This window comes from Micropterus salmoides, unplaced genomic scaffold (genome assembly GCF_014851395.1).
Source record: "Micropterus salmoides isolate LMB-PRFRI ecotype aquatic unplaced genomic scaffold, ASM1485139v1 Ms_hic_scaffold_10, whole genome shotgun sequence".
NCBI lineage: Eukaryota > Metazoa > Chordata > Actinopteri > Centrarchiformes > Centrarchidae > Micropterus > Micropterus salmoides.
In genome coordinates, this window is record NW_024040041.1 from 9,085,840 (window position 1) to 9,101,781 (window position 15,942).

The window sequence follows — 15,942 nt, forward strand, 5'->3', positions numbered from 1 at the left end:
AGAAATAACAAGAGGAGCGTACTTGAAGCATTTTTTAAGTGTATTCATAATTCATATACATATTGACAGGTTTCTAATACGGCATGGTTTTGATAGTGTAACTGTCGTCTTCTCAGCTTGACTTTTTTTTTTTTTATACAAGAATAACAATAAAAAATGATAAAGACAACACCATGTACGACTCACTTTTAAATTTTATGGCAATGCATCTTTTGAATGGACTTCGCTGCGGTGTCACTGAAGAATGAAACCATTCAAAAGTACTTGGTAAGGCTTACTCCCAGCTGGCCAGTATAGCTGGCCAATCACAGCCGTTCACATGACACCCTCTTCACAGTTTTCATCACTGTCCGAGGGACTGACACTTGTCAGTCAAACGTAGCTTCCTATGTAGAACATGCGCACTTGTGCACCCAGTACACAGTTCCACACCGGTGAAAACGCTTCAGTGTCCTGTCATCTTCAGCACGGTAAAAGATGGCCGACACGCATTTGTTCATAGTGTTGTCTGCTCCTCTTACAAGTCTCTGTCGACAAGTCTCTGTCCTTCTATCTGCACATTACGAACATTTGTACTTGAAAAATAAGATTGTGTCCATCTGATTTTTCATGAATACTATCTGTACCGTAAAAACCCCAGTGATGAAAAATAAGAACACTTTTCAAAAGGACCAAAATGGAATCAAAGACCCAGATATCGGCATTTTTCAGTTTCTCACACACACACTCACTCACTCCTCATTCATACACGTGACTTTTGAAAGGCAACAGATGTCCGTTCTCCAAGGCAATAAAGTCTTTGTGGCAAACTCGACCCTGACATTCCAGACAACAATCACTCTGGCTCCTCCCTCTCCAGGAATGGGAAAAAAAATTTATAAAATAAATCCATGTGAAAAAATTCATGTGTTGACTGAATATAAAGTGATATACATCCATTTCATTTTTATGAGTAAATAATGATGAGGATACAAAATAATAATAAGGACTACAATAATAATTGTGATCATCCTAATATAAGATAAGATACTACTTGTGAGAGGATACAAAATTCTCTCCTTTTCATTTCTGGGTTCGTCTCCCAACTTGCTCTCAATACGCCTCTTCAAAGCAATTATAAGAAACCCAGAAATAAAATTAAATGATGATAAACAAGAGTTAAACACTTTGTCTGAGGAAAAATCAAAGTAAGCCTAGAGAGGAAGTTTGTTTCTTTTGTTCTTTACAGAAAAGTTCCTTTAGCTCCTCCATCTGTCTTGACGTCTCATTTTATTCCACTTTTGTAGTTTTTTTTTTTTCTGTTGTTGTTGTTTTTTTCTTGTAGCTCCGATCCTCTATGTTGCATGTCCATGTTTTTTTTTTCTTTTTCGGCTTTCAAATTAAGAGAAATACTTCTTTTAGGAAAAAAACGGCTTCTTTTCTCCATTGTCTTAAATGTAAATAATGCTGATTCCCATTGAGAAATTGTACATTCCCTTTTGTTGTTCTCTGTCACAGATGTCAGTCAAGTCCTTTCACATTTGGGGCTGCCTTATAAACAAGTCTCATTTCTCAGTCTTCTATTGGCCAAACTCACCTAGGAAAGGGAACACACACAAAATTAGGTTAGCATCATCACCACCAAGGCTTACGCATTTTGACTTTCGTATGAACTGCTTTCACACATTGCACAATTTCTTTAAAAGATTGCTCTGTGAGAAGTCTTTTAGAATTAGACTAATAAGCAGACAATCACTGTTTCTGTTATTATTGCCAAACACCCCTGTGAGCTGGCCAAGAAGTCATTTAGTTTTTCTAATTCAATGAATTTGAAATGGAAAAAAAATTTCAATAGCAAATTGTTAACTGTTTTTACTCTGTATTTACTCTGCTGTGTCACTGGTTATGGTCAGGAATAGATGTGTGCAAAACATGATGAAGTAAAGCGGAAAAAGTTGCTAAATCCTTAGCATACCGTCATTATTCTGCTGTAATATTTAAAGAGGTGGTATTGTGCTAATTTTCAGGTTCAAAATCTTATATAGGGTTTCAACAGGTTTACATGGTTTAATTGTCAAAAACACCATATTTCTTTTCATACTGCACATTGCTGCAGCTCCTCTTTTCACCCTGTGTGTTGAAGGCTCCGATTTAGCCACCGGGTGAGGCTTCTCAATTCTATTAGATCTTTGTTGGGAGTTGCACATGTGCAGTTCCTAGTTAAGGACTACTAGCCAATCAGAAGCAGAGAAGGGCGGGCCAGCGAGAAGCCCGTAAACAGCCTTGTTTCAGCAACATGGACTGGAGCAAGAGTTTCAGAGTGGTGAAATAATAAAGTTTTAACTGAGCTCTGTCTCTACATCACAGTTACAACTATATGTCCATTGACTGCTTGGAGGGTAGCTAGTGTTTGGATGGGAGAGGAGAGGTGTGTGCTGCAGCTCAGTGTTTCTCCACCGGTGTTTTTGAGTAGGGATCGACCGAAAGGTTTTTTTCCAGGCTGATCCCGAAACCGATTATTAGTCACCAACTAGACCGATGACCAATATGTGGAACCGATTTGCTGTAAAAGTTTTAATCTTGGTGTCAGAATTTAGAATAACACAAACTTAAAAACAAAACTTTGTTAAAAATAACAAGATTAAAGTTAATTGTCATGTTTAATCTTTATAAATAGGTAATTACATGAACAAGAGATGTATCCCAGAGATGGACTTGTTAACTATGAGTAATAAATAATCATAAACTTTGTCTTTACCTGCTGCCATTTATAATGTATTTATTTTATATTGTTAGGATTTTATTGATACATTTATTGATTGACTATTTATTGGTTCTGTTCTTTATCTATACTCTTATTGGTTTTTCATTACAAAATAATTGCCTTTTAAAAATATATTATTTGAAAAAGAATAAGGGCGTGTCAGATTAGCCGCTTGGCAAGCGTTACATGAGGCGCATTTAGCTTTTATCCCTGTGTCATCACAGGGATGAAAGGGAAGCGGCTGGACTACAAACGAGCTGTTTTCAAGCAGTTCAAAGCAAAGAGTTTTCTGTGGGAGATGGGAACTCCCTTTGGGTGGACTTTGGGCTTTTTCACTTTGCAAACCTATTAAACGCACAAAAAAGGTACATAACTAAAAAAAGAAGAGGGGAAAAGCCAAAAAGCAGAATACCACCTCTTTAAAGAGAAAGCAAAGAGACGAAAGATATGGCGTGGTATGTCGTTTATTTCCACGAGGACAGAATGGATTGAAAGTGTGGGGGAGACAGTGACAGAGAGTGGCAGGCAAGAGTACAGACACTAAAGTGAGGTGAGGAGGAGTGAGAGAGTGGGAGTATAAGATTCAGCCAACAAAAGGTATGACGTAGCTGTTGTGTTGCTGCGTGACATTAGATTGTCTAAAGAGAAAAGGTATAAACAGCCCTGAGGCAACAAATTAGTATCCATTTACTGAAGGTCCATTAATAAGAAACCAGTCTCCCACCAAATAATGAAAAACTGTGTTGCCGTGATTGAACCTATTTGATGGTGAGATGGGGTTACACCAGACAGGTGGCAGCAGAACAGCATTACCTTAAAGGCTAACATCCAGTTAGGGAGGTTGTGTTTTCCAGTGTATGATTTTATATGGATGCACTATTCTGGCACACTAGGTCACACTTTGAAAAGCATATCCATTTCAACTTATGAAAGAAAAAAATAATAATAAAAATAAACATTTATTGGATGGGGCCACGATCTGTAAAGATGGACAGCCAAATCATTTGTATGTCCACAGCACTGAACAACGTTATAAAATAATGTCTTAATGATAACATCCTGAATGATCTGACTATGACACATTTTGAAACGCGCGCCCGCGCGCACACACACACACGCGCGCACACACACACAGTGTAAACTTACAGCTCCCAGACTCCTGTGTCTCTTCATCATCCCCGTTTCTCTCAGCCTCTCTCTGACTGCTCCAGGTAAACTGACTTGGCTGGTCGGATGCTCTGGGTAAACTGAGTGAAGAAGGGAAGAGGAGCGGAGACAGAGACAAAGAAAGACAGAAAGAAAATTGTTGGGTTTAGAGAAAGAATTTGAAAGAAATTAAGCGGAAGTAATTAATTAATTAATAATTAAGGTCAGTAATTGGAGTGTGAGGAACTACAGTGGCAAAGGAAAAAGAGACAGGACATTCACAGAATCACACAAAATGAAATTTCCCCAGAAAAGGTATGAAAACCAACCTCTCATTCTTTACCTTGTGCTTCGGACACCGCAGTGAGAAGTTATCTTCGTTCAGAGAGCAATCTAAAAGGGGGGACAGAAAATATCAGTACTGTGCTAACAGTAAAAAAAACATTTGTTTTTTACAACAGGTTAGTCTGCTATTTTAAACAGGCATAAATATCCATTATTGGGAAACAGTATTTTGCGTTAAGCTACTTTTTACACTGCTTCTGTATTTATATAATCCACCCACCTGCTTCAATAGCGCACAGGTAGTGGTAGCGAAGTGTACAGCCTTTACTGTAGCAGCCCAGGGTTGAGCCAACCATCTCACAGTATGAGCAGCTCTGAGCATAGACAGACAGAATGCCAAATAATAAATCAATACATCTCAAAACTGTACTGGACAGTGAAGAACAGCTGAGGACCTAGCAAAATGATAAAAATCAATAAACACATAACACGATTAATAATATACATTAATTCATAACTTATGAACCACTGACAGTCAGCACCATAAATAACAAGTTATAATCCTGAAATATACCAAAACAAAACAGGTCGAATAGATACAGAGGACACTCACTGTTTCTCTGGCACCATCTAGTGCCTCCTGCAGGCCATACAGTCTCCCACTGACAAGGTACACTCCACTGGTCCACACGATACATCCTTCGTGGACCCACAGCTCCTCTGGGTCCATGGGCATCTGAGGCAGCTGGGCGAGTTGCGCCAAGGGTCCCAGGGAGTCCAGGGCCGGCGGAGGGGGCTGGAAGGGCAGGGACGCCTTACTGTTGGATGGCACCATTCTGGGGGAATCCTCACTAGATTTGTGCCTCCTTTTAAAGCGGGGATGCGAGGTCAGCTTTCTGTGTTGAGGTCGTTGTTGAGTTTCGTCTGGTGGATGCTGCAGCTGTTGCTGTTTTTGCGTCTGTTGCTGGTCAATCTCAAGGTCTAGCTCTCTCTTAAGCTCAGGGATAGGTCGGATATCTAGATTCATGTCCCAGGTTATTGATGTTGTTTTACTGGTGGTGGCGGAGGGGGAGGAGGAGGCGGTGTTACTGTGCTTGCCAGACACATGCATCATCATTTCCTCTCTACCATCTATGGGAGCATTTCTGACTGTAGCAACACGAGTGGCTGGGTTTGACTCTAGGCTGATGGCAGAGTCACTCTCAGTTGAGGGCTTGGTAAACTGAGCATCTTGTGTTTGTGTGTCTTGGATAGTGCTCAAAGCACTCGAGCTTATGTCTGAATTGGGTCCTGTTTTGTTTGGGCCTGTGGTTGCTTGACATTGTCTGACCTGTGGTGGGTTCTTGGGGAGCTTTGCAGCATATTCAGCTGGATAGAAAGGTCCATAGAGATCTCCAAGGTGTTTGTAATTTGCCCATTTCTGACACAGGCAGCAAAGCAGGCGGCCAGAGTGATTAGTCTCTGTAATCACGGGGCCTGAAACAACATAGCCAGATGAAGGAAGTGCTTTTCCTGACTGAAGTGTAGTTTCCACCTCATCTGTCTCCCTTTTCTCTGATTCTCTGTCTCTCCTAGATAACTGGGAGGAAAGAGCTGAAGTCAGGAGAGAATCAATTCCACTCCCGCATGCCTTCCCTCCGACTGCACCACGCTCTCCTTTCATCTTGTCTTCCTCGGCATTTACAATGGTGCACACAGCCCCGATCTCTGGTATTTTGTTCTCTACATGTATGTGTGGAACAAATGGGCCCTTTCTATTTGGGTCCACAAAAACTCTATTTGTACCGAGGCTCCCTCCTGCCCCTAAAGGTGTATCTGGGTCATCTTTGGGCACTGATGCTGTTGACGTCGCCGCTGCTCCTCTCCTTCTCCTCCTCTGACGTCCTCTCGCTTCTAGTGGCTCATCTTCATCCTTCACACCTCTGCGTCTCCTTCGCACAGGTTTGACCTCAATTTCTGGCTGTGTGTCCTCACTCTCAACATCCACTTTCACTACCTGGGTTAAAATGGGTGGGGCCAGCGGGGGAGTGTTATTATTGTCTATCAGAGGCGGTGCTGCAGGGGCTGGAGTGCTGCAGGTAGTCTGCACTGTTGCTGGGGTTGTGGCAGCAGCTGTAATTGGAGTGGGTGGAGGTGCTGGAAGAGCACTCGGTGTTGTGCTCTGAGCCTGGACTTGAGACGGGCCCTGCGCCTGTGTTTGGGCGGGGTTTTGGGCCCGTTTCTGTTTATTCACGCTCCCTACGGGCCTGCCCTTCTTCTTGCCAGATGGGAAATAGCCTTTAGGCACAATATTCTCTGGTGGCTTAGAATCTTGTGGTGACAGACTGGACCTACCAGAGGACATCTGATGTTGTCTATTCAGCATGTGTCCTTGAGCCTGGCTATGGTGGGGTGGGGTGGTTCCATAGTAGTCACTGCCAGGATAATCATCAAATCCAATGCCAGATTCTTGAAGTTTCTGTCTAAGAAGATTAGCAGCAGACTGCTCTCCTCTTCTTGTCTCAAGCTGCTGGTAAGTGTTAGTGAAATGTTGAATGTCGGACAGGGCAGATGAAGATGGAGGTGGGGAACCCTGGACTGGGCGTGGAAGAGGTGGAGGAGGGGGTAATGGTCCGAGCAAAGCGAAATCCTCCTTGTCACCAGATGCTGATGCTACAGTGGCTCCTAATCCAAAGTCAAAATCTTGTTGTTTAAGGGCTTGGGACGTCTGATGAGGATCACATGGGTAGGCAGACGGAGGTAAAGGCCCAGTCTCATCAACTACTCTGAAGGGAATCATGTCATTTAATGAGTGACTTTCATCCATGTAACTATCATCCCCTCCTGCTACCCTAGGGAAATGTGCCAAGTCTTGGTCCTGTGAATCATTAAACTGTGGTATTTCTGAGTGAGAGAAGCCTGGGTAATGATTTGACTCATCATCAGCATGGCCTGCTGGCTTTTTAATATTTGGTGTGATTTTCTGCACTATCGCCTCCAGTTTCAAGCCGCGTCCTTTCCTGGGAGGCAAAACCTTGGTATTACCACTTGATGGAGACAGAGGTTGTGAATAGGTATTCTCTCCGAGCAGAGGGGAAGAGAGCCTAGGACATGGGATATCTGAACTTGATGAGTCATCTTCATTGTGATGGCTAGACTCAGACTGAGCCCCAGGGGAGTGATGTGAATTTGTGGCAGCCCTCTGCTGAGACGCATCCTGGAGTTGCCTTTTGGCGGGAATCGGAGAGATAAAAGAACGGACTCTCCTTCGCAACATCAGCGGATTTGTGTCTCCAGAACCCCCAGCTTTTGCCTGACGCTGCACCTGTGGCTGAGTGGAGTTCATGTCAGCAGAAGGCTTAGTGCAGCTGGATTGAGGGGGTGGGCAGGGATGTTTGGCTTCCTCTGAAACTCTTCTGGAGACCTCAGGTTCGGCAGCATTTTGGACATGAGTCATTTGTGGAGCAACAGGAGTGGGAGGAGGGAGAGGAGCAGGTGGTTGTGTTCTGTAGTAGGAGTCTCCCTCGATCATTCTAGCGCCTTCTCTAACAGGGTGTGTTGACTCCCACATTTTCAAATCAAAGTAAGCACTTTGATGATGGAGTGAAGTTTTGGTTGCGTGTTGTTCACTGGGCATGTCAGTCATCCTCTGTCTCTGTTCTGATTGGCTGCCCTTATGTCTTCCTGGAGAAGAACCAGGCTGCATCATCATCTCCTTTGATGGCCTGTTCATTGCTTTTACCCAGTCATTCATGTCATGGGGGTGATGAGGGGGGGCACGAGGATGAGGATACATCTGAAGCGTATTTGTGGGTTGAGTTTGGGGGGATAAATTGTGGTATGGATGGTGGGAGGGAAAATGGGGGTTACTGCGTGGCATCATATTCCCTTCTCTTGTATCTCCATATCGATATCCAGGAAAAGTGCTGCCACTGCCAGTTGATAGATCAACCCCATGAAGATAGGATTGATGCCTTGTAGGTGAAGATAAAGGATTAGTGTTCATAGGATGAGAAGGCAAGGGGGTTATATCAATGTTACCTCTCCTATATGGGTCAGCATTCATTACAACAGATGAGTGAACAGACTTGGAATGATAATCCATATCAGTCTCATTAGCTCCACCACTGCCATGATGATCAGTTTGTATATGTGCAGTGTCTGGGCCAGCCTCTTTTGATGGTGTTTCCATTTTTACCACTTGTTTCTGTCCTGTATGCTTTTTACTCAGATCATTAGCTGCTGCTGGAGAGGAAAATGGCTGTTGAATCACAGAGGCTCCGCTCTGACTTTTCTCCCGCTCTCTCTCTCTGTCACTTTCCCTGTCCCTCTCTGGTGTGCTGCGTCGGTTTGGCGACACATCACAGATGACAGACCGCCGCTCTGATGGGGTTAATATGGAGCCTGATGATTTTTGAGACTCCGTTTGACCAATGCTGCCTGTTAGTGGCTCTGGTTCTAGCAAAAGGAGCTCCTGCACAGCAGAGGATTGACTTGATACACTAGATAATGCTTTTCTCTGCAGAAGAGAATAGTCAGCTAAGTTTATATGTTTCGGTGGGGGTTGCTGAGACTCTGTAGCCTGTGGTAAATTACTCTGGGACACACCCACTTCAGTTTTTTCAGCATTTTGCAATTTCTTAGTGTTGGATACTTCTGACTTCACTGAGGACTGAGGGTCTGTAGTAAAATCAGGATCACTTCTGTGCCTCTGGTTTGGATGTAGGGGCTTTCCAGAGCTACCCATTTGGGTAGAATGAGCCAAACCCTCAGTTACTCCACTTTGCATCCTCATACTTTCAGTCATGCTGTACGAGTGTCTGGTTTGAAGCTGTTGTTGAACTTGGAGATGGGCAGGGAATGCCTGCTCTGGTCTGCCATAGCGTCTATCTAAATTGTAACCTTGAAGAACCTCTTGTAAAAGGCTTGGAAATTGCTGCATTTGAGAATTATCCTCATGACCTTTAGCTGCTGCTCCTTGCCCTCTCTTCACCAAAGCCTCTGCTACAGAACCAGCATCTTTTGGATGCACAGGGCCATAACCAGTTTGTGATGGTTGGTACCCCAAGTATCTTGAATTTGATTCCATCACACCTGCCGGGCCAGCCCTCCCTCTGTTCTTCATTGACAAATCTGAGCCATATGTTGATTCTGGGTGGCCATATTTATGTGGTCCAGACTGGGGAGGATTTTGAGACCTTCCAAAATTTGATTTCTGGTGAAGGGAGGAATATAGACTGAGATCTATACCTTCCTCCCCATTATGACTGCTTGATTCTTTTAAGTAAGACTGTTTCTCTTCTATACAGTTGTCTTGGGGATGCTTGCTCTTTTCAGTGTGACTTCCCTCAGACCGAGTTGAAACAATCACACCAACTGTACTGGCACTCTGTTGGTCCTCAGATGTGTGCTTATCTTCCCTCTCATTATTGTGTAATCTGGATGCAGTGTGCAACCTATTTTCTTTGTCCTGACCATTTTGTGTCTTGACTTCGCCATCTCGTTGCGTTTGTTTGCTGACTTTCTCTGTTTTCTCAACGACACCTTCACTTTCATTTTTGATGACTTCGTTTTTTATTTCTGTTGTCTTCTTATGCCCACCTCTATGGTCATTATATTTTAAACCAGGCTCTGAAACACAATTTGGCAATGGATGAGGAATACTGGAGGAGGTGGACAAGGGGGATGAGGAAATAAGAGGTGTTGAATGTGAAGTTGGGCCAGTTTCTGATGATTGACATCCAAAGGATGGAGATGATGATGAAGAGGGGACAAGAGCCACACTTGCTTTTGTTTCAGAAACAATTGGTTCTTTTGATGGTGGGTCAGAGGTGACTGTTTTAACATTTGATGCTTGTCCACTCTGTGTTTGACTCTGAGACGGAGGGTGATAGCCAGTTGGTTCAGATCCGCTGCTTGCACCACTCATCTGCCTCACCCTCCCATGTTCCCCCTCAGAAACCTGCTCCTCACGCTCCACCTTGGTGGAGGAGTCTTCATCAGGACCAACATCTAAGCTGGCACCATCAGCAATTGCCAATGCACTTCCATCTTTAACTGTACTAGTACTTGAGGCTGCACTTGCATTTCGACTCCTTGGTTGTGATGGGGGAACACCATGTGTTGCCTGTTGCATCTGCCCCCCATCTTTCCCCTTCTTCTGTGAAAGCACTGTGTCAGTAAGGAGCATGTGCTGAACTGTGTTTGGTAAATTGGCTACTTGTGAGCTCAAGGCATTGAGACTATTCAGGCCAGCATCCTGCATTTTGTCAAGTGGAGAAGATGAATACACAGAGGACCCTTCCTCTCGAGATCCAATCCCTGTGCCTAGATGCATTTTGTTGCGGCCTGTTGGAGGAACACTGCTCCCTCCAACTGCACTCATGCTGTGAGCTTTATGACTGCCACTGCTACCACAACTACTGATGCTGCTATTTGAGTTGGGAGTGGGACTTAACTGAGGCATGGTCTGCAGTAATCTACCCTGACCATGGCTGCTACGGGGGTTTGTTGTAGGAGGATGTGAAGGACCATGACCTGAGGGGTTTCCATGTGCCTCTGAGACACCCATCAAAGGAGAAGGAGATGAGCTACAACTGGGGGAATGCATCGCAGAGGCAGCTGGAGAGGGGTTGGATACTGGGCTAAAGTTTTGGTTAATTTGGGTTTGTTGAGCATTGGGATGCATTGGGGATTTGGCTATTTCTTGTGATGCTGCTTGAGGTATACTCGGATTGGAGGCTTGGTGATGTTTAGCATATACGGAGCCTGGAGAGGAGCCCTGGTGTTGCATCTTGAGAGAGTTGTCATAACCTACTCCTAAATTGTGCTGCGAGTTGCGGTGCTGTAGTGTGGCTTGCTTGTGAAGTGAATGTGTCTGTGGGGAATATCCAGGATAATTTGAAGCATGGTAACTCTGTTGAACATTCTCCATTGGCCCCACATTGTTAGCAGCAACTGAACTGGAGACTGAGTTTGAACTGGAGTTGACACTGGGAGAACTGTTGACTTTGGGCTCGAACCCAGTGCTAGCAGCCCCATCGAGATATCTCTGTGGAGGGGGGCTGTACATTCCTGATGACCCTGTGGATGTCCCGCCCTGTGGGGAGTAGTGTGGGTACTGAGGGGTCATTCTGTGCCCAGAGTGTGGATAGCTCCTATGCTGCTGTCCATGGTGGACAGCTGGGAAGGTTTGCCCATGCTGGCGGTGCTGCATCTGAGAACCTGGCACCGACTGCATTGCAGGGTTCTGACTCATACTGTACTGGTGAGAAGGAGAGAACACTCCAGAACCAGCACCTCCTCCTGAACCAGCACTGGAGCCATATTCTACTGGATATGGTGACATCAGGCCAGATGATGGTGCAGAGCCAGATCCAGCATGCCGGTACTGGTGAGGTATATGTCCATCAATATTTGGGTACCCAAAACCTGTCCCATAAGCCATGCCCCCCCTTCTGTGCCTGTCCTTTCCACCCATTGAAAAATAATAATCCATGACGTCCTTCCTGTAAGGGTTGTTAGTGTTGCCACTGTGAATGTTACCCTGTGTTGGTGGTGGCTCCACAGCTCCTCTGTTTCTAGCACTGTAAACAAGCATGTGGCTTGCTTGACCTGGGTGGTGATGGCCTCTGTGCAGGCTCTGCTGTTGCATCCCTGCATAATCATCTGTCATCCTTGGGGAGATCTGGGGGTCTGCTGGCTGAGGGGGATACAGAGGTCCCCCTCCACCCCTCCCACTGAACCCCGGAGGTAGAGAGGGGGGAGCCGGACTGTTAGAAAAATTCTGCATTGTTTTTCCAAGTTTGGAAGTTTGGTGTCTATCCCAGGGAATGCTTCTTATCAGAAACGGGAAGGCTTATGGCAGTAACCATAAATGACAAAGAGAGTCTATGGCCTGGCAGTAAAACAAGAAAATGCTTTCAAAATCCACCAAAGAGTCCACGCTGAGGAATACACATCACAGATGTTATCACTTTTTGTAGCAGAAAGTTGGTAGGGAGGTGTTCCTATCAATATATGAAAAGGCCAAATGGTAAAAATCTTACTTCTTCAATGTGATGATGGTATGGTTATTTTCACTTTTTAAAAAAAGGTTCACTTAACAGATGGGGCTTAAAAAATTGAATTTTCAAAGAAAAAAGATATGTAGTGAAGCAGGTTTCTTCTGCATAAAAATACAAGACTAAAAAGTGTGCAGTAATTCCCATGAAGCTGAAGCAGTTTGGCACTGAGCAGGCAATATCATGGACAACTGACAGACACCACTATGTGAGATGTTCAACCTCAAATGTCTTTTCGTGCATACACTCTGGTATATTAACAGCTCAAGGAAACAGAGCTATGTTAGGATTAAATTGTATTTTGATCCAATAGCATCTTGTGCCCAAAAAGAAAAAAAATCTCAATAAAATCATTGAGACTGTGTTCCGTCGCAACAATCCTTCAGTTCGTCAATATGTGTAAGTTTGCTGGAACCTGACTCACACTTGTGTGAGACAAAAACTGCAGTAACTTTATTCAAGAGGTCTGAATACAGACCATCACTAAACACTCCCAGAGGCGAACACTCCATTGATATTCTCTTCAGCTCTTGAATGCAGAGTGTAATACTTTTTGAGATGTTCTTTTTTTTGGTCATTCCCTTTCAAATACTGTTGTCTTTTGTTTTTTACTTTTTTTCTACTGCATGCATTCACTCTGACTGTAGAAGTCTTTGGTCCCTATTTAGTAACTGTTCTTTTCTTGACTCTGTGTTCAGATTCTTCTTGGTGCTCCCCTGTATCTTCAGCATGTAGTTGTCTTACCTTACCTGTTTTTTTCTGTCAACCATCATTTCATTCTACCTAGTTCCATGGCAACAATTTTCCAAAAGGAGGGTAATCCATTTATTCCACTTCAAGTTCAGTCAATTCAAGCTCCCGTTTTCTGTTTCTCTTCAGTATTTCCATGCAGATAAGTTCATTTTCCGATAGTTGCTGACCAGAAGCCTTCACAACTCTGCAAATGCAAAAGATAAATCAAAACAGTTAGCAGGCAAAAATAAAAGGTACCATTTATTTACAATACTTGGTGCTAAAGCTCTGTTGTTATAAAGAGAAATACACTGTGGTGCACACAATCATACTAAAAAGCAATTTGGGCCTAGTTCAATATCGTTTATCGTTTTTTTTTATTATTTTAACACTTATTTACTACAAACTTTACAAAAATTTATAAAATTAGTTTTGAGCCTTTGTTTAGGTCGTCTGTAACTCTGATCACCAAAATTGCTGTGGATTGCTGTGGTGAGGCTGTGTTCATTGACAAAGAAAACCTCAGTGCTGATCTAGGATCACATAATACAGATCACATCAGCATTCACCACAAGTGGATTTATTTTTAGTGGTCCATCACAAATAAGATTCACCAAACAAACAATAATGTTTGTTCTTTGTTGCATACACTATCCATTCACCTCCTTACTTCACTACTTAAAAGGCTTGCTGGCCTCACTCCTATTTTAATATGCACCATGAGTACAGCCTTTACTGTAGCTGGAGCTTTAACAATACATTCCTAAGCTGTCTCTTCTGACTGATACCAAACAGGGTTGCTGAAGAGAAAAGTGGGTTAGCAACGGCATGCAATTAAGACAATAAAGTCACAAACACAACTTCACATGTAAACAAACAACCTCGTGGAGCCAAGACAGAAGCAGTCCATCTCACACCTCTTTAAAAGTAGACTAAAGACCTTTAGTGCATTAACTTGTTTCAATGGGCTTTAATTATTATGGGTGGTAATTAAAGGGATGACGCCACCTTTATGGGGTCAACACCCATAATTGCCATGCGTGACACAATCCTCTGCTGTCTCCCTAAGATACACTGTAAAATGATTAATAGCCTTAACACAACTTTGGGTGACTTTTGTTGCAGTCACTTACTCTGAGCCACACAATAGTAAGTCCTCCCTGTTTATGATTATACCTACTGGTATAACTGGTGTGTTTTGTCTGTCAATCTTGTCATTAGTGTGAACCTATCTTCACTAATGTATTGTTGTTTATTTCAACTAATGAGCAGTTGATTTAAGAAATGTGGGGAAACACAGGACCAGGAGGGCAACAAAACAAACTGGTCATACTTTGTAAATCCAATAGAGTCAAACATACTGTACACAGGTCTATGTTCAAGTGTCACATTTAAGGGTCAAAGCTAGTGAGTGATGAAGTGCTAAATTGGTTAATTTAGAGGGACACTATTGATCTCCACCCGTCTACGAGCCCATATCTTAATTACTAATTAATCACAGCAGCTTACTGTGCACGAGCAGGCAGCAGCATTCACAATACACAGAACAGTGCAGCATTAATAAAAACTACTGATTGATAAGAGGATACGCAATGTTTTTATTTTTTTTACAGACAATGATCAAACGCCAGCTCGGTTACATTTTGATGGTTCGTCGTCAACACAACACTGGCTTTTTTAACATAGCCTTAGTAGCTACATTAGCCAATAGCAAAGTATACGCATTACAATTAGCCTTGCATTGCTGCCTCTTTTAGCATTGTATGGTTAGCGTTAGCTAAAATACCTCACATAACTCCAAATTAAATATGCGAGCTAGCCGCATATGTTTAGAGCTAGCTAAGCTACAAACCACTAGTTAGCATCGTAGCAAGCTAGCTAATTTGCGTTTATTACATTATCCCAAGCATTTGAGAACGTGCATTACACGATAGTTATATCTGGCTAAAGGCACGGGGCAGCCAAGCAGCGTTTAGCTACACAAGAGAGGTGATTAGGTGCAGATGTGTCCCCCTCAGAAATGCAGTGGGGCTCTGAGTAAATGGGTTAGCTAGCATAAATAACGTATACTGGCAAGAGACCTGATGTGGGCACTGCATCAGAAAATTATCATCACGCAGCCTGACATTTTCCTAGAATAAACACAGCTAACGTTAGCCAGGGACAGGCAAGTCAGTCAGGAGACAGGCTAGCTAACATACTCTTAATGCATACCTGAAAACGTAGCAATACAAGGCCCCTCGAAGACTGAAAGGCTGTTTTGTGACAATCCCGCTGCTGTGGCAGGAAACCCCAGTCTAGAGTCGACTGCTCCGCCGCTTTTCCCTCACCCTTTTGAGTCCAGACAACCCCGACCAGCGGCGGCGAAGTCGGGGGGCCCGTCACGACACTCAGATCCCGGGCCTTTCTTTCGATTTCCCCTATTTTCTTTTGTCCTCACCTCCAAAAATGATGAGAGCAGAGCACAATCGGGGTGCCTGTAGGTCCCGTAACCAGTGAGGTCCATACACCCCCGCCCCCTCCCCTCTTGTTCTCTCGCCTCTCTCTCTCTCTCTCTCTCCCTCTTTCACACACCGCTTAGGTGATTCCACCTATCTCGAACTAAAATAAAACACATTGCCATCTCACAAGCCTCCACTAACACATGAAGATCTCAAACGTCAGTTTCCGTCACTAAATTGCATTTGCATGCCTTCATCAGTAGCTCGACCTATTCGTTTTCCTGTTAGACTACTGTTTTTTTCTTGCAACAGAAAGACCGCCTTGAAAATGCATACACACTCATATTCCTGCACCCCCTCCCTCATCTCTCTCCATCACATCCCTCCAACTCCCCTCCCTCTCTGAAGCTTTTGCAATTTCACTGCTTTTCACCTATTTCTTCCATAAAATCTGATATTATACTAATATTGCAAATGCAATTTTTGTATGTCTGGGCTTATCGTTTTATCACAGCTCCTTTGTTCTTATTTCATCTCAAGTGAAAATGAATTA

The 15,942-nt window shown here is 43.6% G+C and overlaps 1 protein-coding gene across 2 annotated transcripts; it reads right to left on the minus strand.

Annotated features, from left to right (window-relative positions):
* Window positions 1-122: 122 nt before the first annotated feature.
* On the minus strand, window positions 123-15,697 carry tcf20 (transcription factor 20). 2 transcript variants are annotated; one of them, XM_038694627.1, is made up of 6 exons: window positions 15,163-15,697; window positions 4,788-13,153; window positions 4,455-4,548; window positions 4,233-4,282; window positions 3,890-3,990; window positions 123-1,576 (listed from the first exon to the last, which is right to left on the minus strand). In XM_038694627.1, exons 2-5 carry the CDS (start codon window positions 11,943-11,945, stop codon window positions 3,931-3,933), a joined length of 7,362 nt encoding a protein of 2,453 aa, XP_038550555.1. In that variant the 5' UTR covers window positions 11,946-13,153; window positions 15,163-15,697; the 3' UTR covers window positions 123-1,576; window positions 3,890-3,930. The 2 variants fall into 2 exon arrangements, with proteins under 2 accessions (XP_038550555.1, XP_038550549.1); XM_038694621.1 differs by having other exon boundaries at window positions 4,219-4,282.
* Between the last annotated feature and the right edge of the window lie 245 nt (window positions 15,698-15,942).